At 34.8% G+C, this 10,667-nt stretch overlaps 1 protein-coding gene across 1 annotated transcript; it reads right to left on the bottom strand.

The window, feature by feature from the left end:
* Positions 1 to 2,484: 2,484 nt before the first annotated feature.
* Positions 2,485 to 6,767, bottom strand: LOC134269139 (tetraspanin-33-like; the record flags this gene model as incomplete). The annotated part of the gene is made up of 5 exons (XM_062751364.1): positions 6,669 to 6,767; positions 5,759 to 5,947; positions 5,108 to 5,302; positions 3,306 to 3,440; positions 2,485 to 2,552 (listed from the first exon to the last, which is right to left on the bottom strand). Coding segments are annotated over exons 1-5 (686 nt in total), but the record flags the coding sequence as incomplete, so codon positions are not given.
* Positions 6,768 to 10,667: the final 3,900 nt, after the last annotated feature.

Raw genomic sequence — 10,667 nt, 5'->3', positions numbered from 1 at the left:
ATCTCGTTTTCACAAGATAATATCTCGTTTTCACAAGATATTATCTCGTTTTCACAAGATAATAAGTCGTTTTCACAAGATAATATCTCGTTTTCACAAGATAATCATCTCGTTTTCACAAGATAATTTTTTTAAGCATTAAAAAAAATAATTGCGTGTCCTAAATATACCACCGTATAAAGAAAATGCGATATATATATATAAAGAAAACCTCGATATATATAAAGGAAATGCGATATATATAAAGAAAACCTCGATTTATATATAAAGGAAATTCGATATATATAAACAAAACCTCGATATATATAAAGGAAATGCGATATATATAAACAACACTTCGATATATATAAAGAGAAAAATTTCCACTGCCTGACCTTTAACATGTTTAATGACCTACATTACAACAGAGACTTCGCCAACATATGATAAGCAGCTCACGGTCTAATGTTTTCATTGCAATCAGTTGGTGTGGCTGTTTCAGGATGGTATTCAGCGTGTTGTGTTTTCTTCCTTTGTGTATCTTGATAATTATGACAATTAAATCTAAAGCTTAAACACTCTGTTCTTCTTACATTTCAGACGTGTTGGGCAGAATTACACCAATGAATGACTTTTCGGCTTAAAATGTATATTACATAACTAAATGTTGGGGGTCTTTTTCAATCGAAATATAATTCGGTGCAAAAATACAAGTGTGTTTTATCATTTTTTATAAGTTCTTTAACGTTTTACTATGTTTTTACAAGATGTAGATTTTCAAATCGATTTAATTTACGATGTGGGACAAAAATCCGCAGTTTAATTATGTAAGTGTGCATGCACTAACTCGTTTCTTTTTATCTATCAATACTTTATTTTTTTCACATCAAAGGGCCCTTAAATTATTACATAATTATACAGTAAAAGTACATGTCGCTTTCTTCCCTCATATTCAAATGAAGTGAAGACTTCATCTCTCCCCTCTCTCCCATTCCGATTCTTTTTCTTTTTTTTTTACAATCAATCGGCGTACTAGTAAATTATTTTTATAATGAATTTAAATAAATTTGAATTAGGGCATTAAAAAGTACTTGTTAAGACTCCACGTTTAACTTTACATTTTCATAAATTCTCGGTTGTGAAACCAAAGTTAGTAAGTTTGGTAAAAAATAAATAAAAAAAAAAGGTTGTAAAAAAAACGAAGTTGATCAAAATACATGTAAAGCCAATAAAACACAGAAAATACGATACATATGTTACATTAAAAGTTTAAATCTAAAATTTAAACTTATCTGTAACTATCTAGATAAGTTTAAACTTTAGATTGAAACTTTTAATGCAACACATATACTTAATCATGAATGCATTTAATAAAATGCTCATCTTCTCAATTAAGTGCATTATTTTAAGTAATGTTACAATAATTAATATTACAGTTCATTGATATATGCATGTACAAACAAATAAACACTATTAAATGGCAACATTTTTCCGATTCTGGGAAAGTTCGGAGTACTGTATAACCGATTTCCCCCTGCCAGGAGTTAATCTGTATATAATCTTGATGGACAGCTGAGTGCTACAGGTCACGCAGTGGAAAATTTTCTCTTTATATATATCGCATTTCTCTTTATATATATCGAGGTTTTATTTATATATATCGCTTTTCTCTTTATATATATCAAGGTTTTGTTTATATATATATCACATTTCCTTTATATATATCCAGGTTTCGTTTATATATATCGCATTTCCTTTATATATATCCAGGTTTCGTTTATATATATCGCATTTTCTTTATATATATCCAGGTTTTGTTTATATATATTGTATTTCCTTTATATATCGAGGTTTCTTTTATATATTGCATTTCCTTTATATATATAGAGGTTGGCACTAATGGGCTTCCGTAAATCATCGGGAAAAAAATATGCATTTACAGTCGATAAATGTGAAGCGCCCAATCTTTGAGATTGAAGATATTTGTTATACCTTTAAAAATTTGTTCCTATACAAACCTATACAGAAAAAAGTCTAACATTTTTAATGTTTTGCTGAGCGGGCATAAAAAATCGATGTTGGACCGCTGAGTGAGATGTTGGACCGCTCGGAGAGATGTTGGACCGCTTACGTCACAGAATGGGCGGAGCTTAATCTCATTTTCATTCTTTGGTTTTAAACAGTGAAAGATCTAATGTTACATTACGGAATATAGCACAAAATATATGTATGTCAAAAAATATATAATAAAATGAAAGGTATAACAAAACATTTATTGACAGAGTTCTCGGGCAAAATGCGTTTTGTCGGACCCTCGAACCAAACTGTCTGCCTTCGGCCTAACGGCCTCAGGCAGACAATTTGGTTCTTGGGTCCGAAAAAACGCATGTTGCCCTCGAACTCAGTCAATAAATGTATAATGTTTATTAAATTACTTTTCTTAACTTTGCCAGAACAATTATAATACACGTCATTGCAATTTCATATTGATAGGTAAATTAATACCTTATGATACTTACATTTTCACTTGCTTGCATCACTTTTCGACCACATAAGACGTTTATTTCCTCTCCCTGGGAAAATATACATGTATATACATTTGATTTAATAGTATATGGTTTTTACACGTACTTCTTGTAGTGAAGAAATGCATCCTAATTTAAAATATTAACTAATCTAATAATCACCTCCTTATCAAGCTTACAGAGGATATTCAATGTTTTGTAGTTGAATATGGAATTTATTTCACGAGTGGGACAGGATTTTTGATATTTTCACGAGTGAAAATATCAAAAAATCCTGTCTCACGAGTGAAATAAATTCCATATTCAACTACAAAACATTGAATTTTCTATTTATTACATTTTTTAAAAAAAATTCTTTGATTTTTCCTTTGCATCCTGTCTTTTTGTAATACAGTCATAAGCATGACGTCATAGTTGAGCGGTTGAGATGTAGATAAGTGAGGTGAAAACACTGTAAACATGGATTTAGCAACATATATTAGGTAATTTTGACAGTTTTATTCGCTGTCAGAATGGATTATTTATTTCCATCTATCTTTAACTTATATTAGGTCAAGGAAGATTTTTTTTTACAAAAATCTTCGTTATGGGAAGAGAAATCGAGAGTTTTCCCGCACTTCTGATATTCGTCACACTGTGACAGGATATCATTTTGAAATCCTTTCACACTGTGACAGGATATCATTTTTATGCAATGAATAAATTACAGTATTTCACGGGTAAAAATGTAATAAATTCTTGTACTCGACTAAGTCTTAAAGCTCTCTCTCTCTTTCTTTCTTTCTCTCTCAGTTGAATTACCGGTTTCACTTTACAACATGACGCGGGTACTGAGCATGCCTCTGGACTTTGGTTGTGCTTCGTGCAATTGTAGTACGGGTTATTATTCCAGTCTTTATAACCTTCCTCACTGTCAGCTAAACCGCAGCACTGCAACTGTCAATAATAAAAAAATTCCGTCAGCCAAACCATAATATGATCAACATAACAAGAGATGTTTGTAAAAAAAACTTACCCCCTCCCCAAATATTTGGACTTTTTCTAAGTCCAAGGGGCTAAACGTTGTCAAAATAACTTGATCGTACCCAAAACATAAATTGATCTAGATATTCTTATGATAAATCTGTATACCAAAATTCATTTTAGTATGTGCAACCGCTGCAGAGGAAATTAGCGGAAACTGCACATAAATGGAATCTTTCCAAGTTAATGGGACCTAAGTTAACTCTGTCAAAAATTGGTCGATCGTACCCAAAACAAAACTTGATCCAGGTATTCCTATGATAAATCTGTATACCAAATTTCGTCTAAATATGTGCAAGGGTTTTGAAGAAAATGAATGGAAAATTGGTGGACCGACAAACAGACAGACCGACAGCAGCAATTAAGCACTATGCCCTCCAATCTTCGAGGGGGGGGGGGGGCATAAAAATCATAATTGTCAACTTAGCTGAAACACTACTGCAACTGACAATTAACATACAAAAAGAAACTAATGTTAAGCAAAGCACAGCGCCACGTACATAAGAATTCATGCTGTCAGCTAAACAGCAACACTCCAGCCTCGCATTTGTTACTCTCTGCCAGACTGCAATACTGTAATATCTACCTTTTCCAGTCAAACCACAGTTTCTTGAAGACGGGACACCCCTCAGCTCAATAGGGTTTTTAGAAAAACATGCCGTCGCGCTGACACACAATACGCAGTCACTATAACCCACAACTCACTATAGAAACATTGAATAACACACTGTCGTGCTAACATGAGTTTGCACAACACGCTGTCACTTTTACACGGGTTCGCACTACACGCCGTTGCGCTAACACACAACTAACGACAGCGTGTTGTGTCAACTTTGTGTGATAGCGCGACAACGTGTTGTGCGAACTCGTGTTTGCATGACATTGTGTTGCCAGGTGTGTTGATTAGCGTGACATCGAGTTGCGCGAACTTGTGTTATAGCGTGACATATTGTTGTGTGAACTTGTGTTCGCGTGACAGCTTGTTGTACGAACTTGTCACAGTGTTATAGCGTGACAGCGTGTTGTCAGCGCGAAAGTGTGTTTTTCTAAAAGCGCTGTTGAACTTTAGCAAATGGACCTGAACGGACACAATAGGGTACATTTGTATCAGTGTGAAACTCATTTTTATTAATCTTTCTATGATGTCCGGATAGGGCCATTTGCAAAAGCTCAACAGCGCGTTCAGAAAAACACGACGTTGCGCTAACACACAGTACATGCTGTCACGCTAACACTAGAACACGCCGTCGCGTTAACACACAACACGCTGTCACGCTAACACGATTTCGCACAACACGCCATCGCACTAACACACAACGCACTGTCGCGCTAACACGAGTTTGCGCAACATGCCGACGTGCTAACAAAACTTGCGTCGATGTGTTGTGTGTTAGCGCCGGCGAGTTGCTTGAAAGACAGCGTGTTGTTACGCATATAAAAGTGCTCTTCAGCTTTAGTAAAAGGCCCTATCCGGACACAATAGGACACAGTTGTATCAGTATTCTACAAACACATTCTTTTTACTTTGTTTTAAGATTTTTTCACCTGTTGAATGAAACTATTAATTTTATTTGTCTTACCGTTTTTTGTATGTTGTCAATTAAGCTGACCATATCATCATCGTCCACGACACCGTATTTGTTTATTGCATTTCTCAAGCTATCTTGAGGGAAAATTCCCAGTTGATGACGAGATTCGGGGACGTAATAAAACACAAAAATAAGGATCACAAGCACCAACTCTCCCAAAAAGATGAAACTCAATACGTAATTGTACTGGAAGAAGACGAAAAAAATATTATTTTCCTATGATGCAACTTTTAGAAAGATTAAAGAAAGTATAATTTAAAGTTGGAAAGTCCGATTTTTTTTAACATCGTCGTCTAATTTTCAAATATCTGTCCTACATATTGAGAATATAGGTCATGTCTTTTGCTAGAAAATCAGATTATCAGGAGGGCCTTCTCAAAAAAATGTTTGGTTGCCCTCTCCCTATCGAACGGCTAAAAATAGCACGACTCATTACTTTTTTTCATCATCGGAAAGCAATATTTTTTCTTATTTGTACTTTGGAAAATACATTTTAAAAAAAAGCACTGCAATTGAATTTTCTGAGAAAAAATATTTTCTCACCTGTATACCCACCCAAAATTTTCAGACCCAGTCGGGAGAAGGCAAGCAATAATTTTTCAAGACTTGGCCTAATAATAGCTTTTTATCAAAATTTCTCACCGTTTTGAGAAAGCATGTGTTTTCTCTGAGAGCTCCCATACAGCCAAAGAAAGTTATGAACACGACTATAGCGCCGCCTGTACACATCAATGTGGACGGATCCAGGAAAAAATCGAACGCGTCCTTAACAACCTTCTTCTTCATGTAAAGGACGTAAGCCCCAATGGCTGTCATTGCAAGACCCGCAAGCTGAAAATAATCCATTGAAAGTATTCCATTTTTCGATCAGAGATTATACATACAGGTCCCCCGATAACGATCTACTTTCACAAAGGATGTAATATCAGAAATTCCATATAGGTTTCATATTTAGTTTTACATCTAGGCGATATCCAAATGTTTGAAAAGATTTTGACAATGAATTTCAAAAACTTGTAATCAAAGAAATAGAAAGAAAAAATGTGGCACATCAAAGTTCTAAAAGACATTGACTAGTATATACGAGTCGGAGGCTATTTTCGGCCGAATTTCTCTTTTGTTTGTTTTCATATATACATTTTAATGTTTTTGTGGAGAAAATTTTGTGAAGACCTTTTTTTCCATTAGAGCTAAAGTTGTTCACTTAAGCGTTTGCATTGGGAGAAAAATTTGGCATAGCTAAAAAAAGCTGACAAAACCAGTGAACCTCTTCTCTAAGGAATGGATATGTAAACTTTATTATACAAAGTTCAAAGTTTAAAAGTACTAGTATATTAGCTAAGAAAAAAGTAAAATAAATAGAAGAGTTTTCGTCTTTATTTAAGGGGATATGTACATACACAGACATTGTTTACCTTACATATGTCCTATTATCTGTCAATGGATAAAACATTGAATTGATAAACTCAATATATCACACCTTTATAATTGCAAAAAGGGATCAAAGTTATTTCAAAATATTTACCTACCCATATTTCAAAATATCACTTACCCATATTAGAAAATTCTCAAAGAAAAGGAAATACTTCAACACTGGGTTAATGGCCGAGTAGTCCCTACGGCTTCGGAAGGTTCGTCTAAAAGATTCCATTACGAGAACCTAGACACCAGGAAGATATAACTGCCGTGTTGTGTAACTATCTATACTCTGAAAATACTCCATAAACTATCTAACACTCTATAAAAAAGAGTTCAGTCAAACTATGGTATCTATCTAACGCGGACGTTTGTAATCCAGGGAAGTGTTTGCTATTCAGCGATAAGAGACAAAATGTTATCGCGCGATTCCAAAGGTGTGGATCAATATTTTTTAAGGACCTTTATTTTAAAAAATCCGTTCTAAGGGCACACAACTCTACATACATAAAAAATATTACAAAATCTAAAAAATATTACGAACTCTTTAGCATACAATGTAAAGATGTTCTTAAACGAAAATGCAAAAGATGTTGGATAACAAACAAATCCACAGTAAAAGTTGACTTCGAGATTCCACGAGTTATAAAAGAATTACATACAGACGGACGGGCAGACTGAAATAGATATATCCTACTTCCAGTGAAAACGGGGCACAATAATTTTGGACATTGAGATCTTCAGCTTTTAATTTCGTATTTTAAATGTAGAAAAAAATCTATTCGTGTTTTCTTTTAGGGGCTGAGAAATAGTAAAAGGCAACATAGTCATTGAAAAGAAATTTGCAGCTTTCTTTTCTGGAAAAATTAGTAAATACAAAGTTTATAATTTATTACAAATTTAGTAATGATCCTCCGGTTAAAAGACCCCCCCCCCCCCCCCCAAAAAAAAGAAGAAGAAGAAACAAAAACAAAGCCGAATTTTGAAAATGTTTGCTGGTCATAGATTGTTTTGAGGTAGATCCTTGTGTTACACTTTCTTTCTAAACGCTATCTAAACATGCTAAAGAAGTCTGTAAAAAGGTTTTTACGATGAATTTTATACCACAACTCCCTGTGACCAAAAGAAGATCCCTATTGATTTGAAGGTCAAAATGCAAGGGTCATAATTCATACATTGAATTAGCGTCGGGAGCAAAGTGGGGAGAGGGGCTAATTGAAAGAGAGAAAGATTTCAAACCTACAAAAATACTTGAAAAGCAAAAAAAAAAAAAAAATGTGTCCACTGTCCAAACAAGAAAATCCTATTTCGTGGTGGTGGTAGGGGGTGGGGGGTGAATAGGATCGAACTTCTTTCAACACCAATTTCTTGGGCGCTAAAACCTACGCCCCAATTTTCAATGCCTATCTTTTGCACCCCCACCCCTCCGATTTCCGATGCCAATGCATTGTACATTTTCTAGATGATTATTTTTTAGCTTTCTTTAACTACACCTAATTTTAAGTCCTTATGACCTACATTTTCGCAGTGACAGGAGTACTGAGTCAACACGTTACCATTGGACCCCTGGCAAATTCATTCAACAGGTCAATAGTTCGTGGGTTGACTCAAGCGACGTCTTTAAAAATTATTTTCTAAAATTCTTAAGCTAATAAAGCACCCAGAAATGATCATGTGTAGATGAAATAAAACAGAGAAACTTTCAGTACATGCAACTGTATATCAGTAATTTAGATCTATTATATATCAAGAAATAAATTATTTCATGCATATATTATAAATTCATATCATATAAATTACGAGGGCTGTTCAATAAATAATGTCCTAAACTGTATGATATACAATACAGATATCATATGACATTAAACTTGACTTTCTCTCATTATTGATTCTTTACTGAATTTATAACAGTTTATGTGACCACTTTTCATCACATAGTTTCATCGTGAGAAGCTGGGAAACAATGGCTAGTCGAGACACTGCATTAAAATGAATGGTTAAGAATCAGCTAGTAAGCTAGAGTGAAATTAAACGCTTCGTTAAAGCTGCTGTGGAATGTGTGAAGAATCCCAAAGAAATATTCACTGAAATATGTGTCATTTACAGCAACCAACGCCTGTTTTATAGACAAAAGAGCAGGTGGATTTCAATGATAAACTAGATGCTGTCATGAGACAGTAATACCCGCACTAAGGTGTTTGCCTCTAAATACACGCTCCTACATATTGGGCGGCTTTCCAAAGAAATAGTCAAAATAATTCTATAATTTACATGTATTCATCAAATTGAGTATGAAATTCTCAGACCCTGTGACCTATAATCCAGAACCTCTTATATTTATTTTATACATGCTTAATTCATTACATACCAGTCTGAATTTTATTAATGATGTAAATTCATGCACGGATCTGTCGGGGGGGATGGGGGGGGGGGTCAGGACCCCCCCCCCTGGAATTTACAAGGTTAAAAAATGTATATACTAAAACAAGGAAAAAGTTACAATGGACCCCCCTTGGAAAATGCAGATCCCCCCCTGGTAAACACGAATATGTGTAAAATAGGTATGAAAAGTTAAACATTTGCGGCAATAGAAGTCACCACTACCCCACCCCATCCCCCACGATATAGGTTTTTGACGTTTGGGTGAGATTTACTTTAGGTTTTTTTTTATTATTGTCAATTTCTGGGATAGGATTTTTTTTTGACTGAGGTGGACCCCCCCCCCCCCCCACCCGGAAAAAATTTCTGGATCCGCGTCTGAAATTAGATTTTGATATATGTTTTGCTCATAATAGGACCTTTTTAAATTTACTACCACCCCCACCCCCCCCTCCCCCCACCCTCGACACCACAATCACACAGCACATACTTTTTGGAATAGGCTAGATGGAAAAGGTTTGTTAAAATTTAATATCGTTTGTTATGAATTAATTTAAAATTTGTTCTTGTACTATACATGTGAACATGTAAATTTCTTCATCACATCACGTTGCGTCACCCATTATCATATTTATAGATTAAACACCATTTGGCACACCTCGGCCGATACCCACTTCATCTGATAAGGTGATGGAATCGACGAAGGTTCGCCAAAATGGCATATGGCTGCAGTCTGGTGTGCATTGGATTAATATTCATTTTGTGTTATACCGGTAATTGGATTTATATTTCATGAAGTTGACGAGACACAGGGAGTCGGTAAGTAGAAGTTTTAGTATAGTGGGGGGTAAAATACACCCAAACGATTAGGTTAAAGTTTAAAAAGGGTCAAAGATCATCGCGTGCCACACTAGACGAATTTCATATTGTGAAGTTATCTCCGTTGTCGATGTGACATTCAGTTACTGCCAATACTGGTGCGGATCCAGAATTTTTTCCGGGAGTAGGGAGGGGGGTTCACATCTCAGTCAAAAAATTCCAGCCCAGAATTTCGTGACAAGCCGGAGAAAAAAAATGAAAACAAGTAAACAAATAAAAAAACAATGATAGTGAGGTCAATTTTTTTTAAGTTTATAGGGAGAGGATGTCAAGAGTCATTTTTTACTTGCTACAGTATATAGTCTTGTTTAAATAAAGCAAATGCCATGGGTGGGGGTTGGGGTTTTGGGGGGATTCCAATCTTCCTACCCACTTCCTGTCCCTGAAATAACAATGTATTTTGTGATTCCAGTTAAATAGTATATTTTTTTCCATTTGACTAATTATTATGCATATTTTGTTTCTTGTGTTTATAGTATATCTGTCTATAAGTCTGCAGAAATTAAATCCTAGCTAGCTTGCCCATAAGTTTTAAGTGGGATGGGCTATACAAATAGCTTCCACATTTTATAGGTTTATTTCTTGTGACAATTTAATAAGACCTTTTATTTGGGTACCATTAATTTTTACCTCTGATCGCTTGACATAGGATACACATTTTTACAAGAAAAATACCAAACTTTAAACTCTGCCTAAATTTTGAGCAGTAGGTGCTAAGGCTTTCATACTTATCATGACATATTGTATTCATTGTGAACTGTCAACAGGTATAAATATGTTTGACCTTGACCCTAGAGTTTGAACCACTTAAACAAAAAAATTAACCTTGGCAATTAACTTTTGAACAGGAATTACCAGGGATTTCTTTATTTCACAT

This window comes from Saccostrea cucullata, unplaced genomic scaffold, assembly GCF_032062105.1.
Source record: "Saccostrea cucullata isolate Sc308-1 unplaced genomic scaffold, CSIRO_AGI_Scuc_v1 ctg15028, whole genome shotgun sequence".
Taxonomy (NCBI): Eukaryota; Metazoa; Mollusca; class Bivalvia; order Ostreida; family Ostreidae; genus Saccostrea; species Saccostrea cuccullata.
Note: the sequence above shows the minus strand (reverse complement) of the source record. Positions and strands in the feature narration are given on the sequence as shown.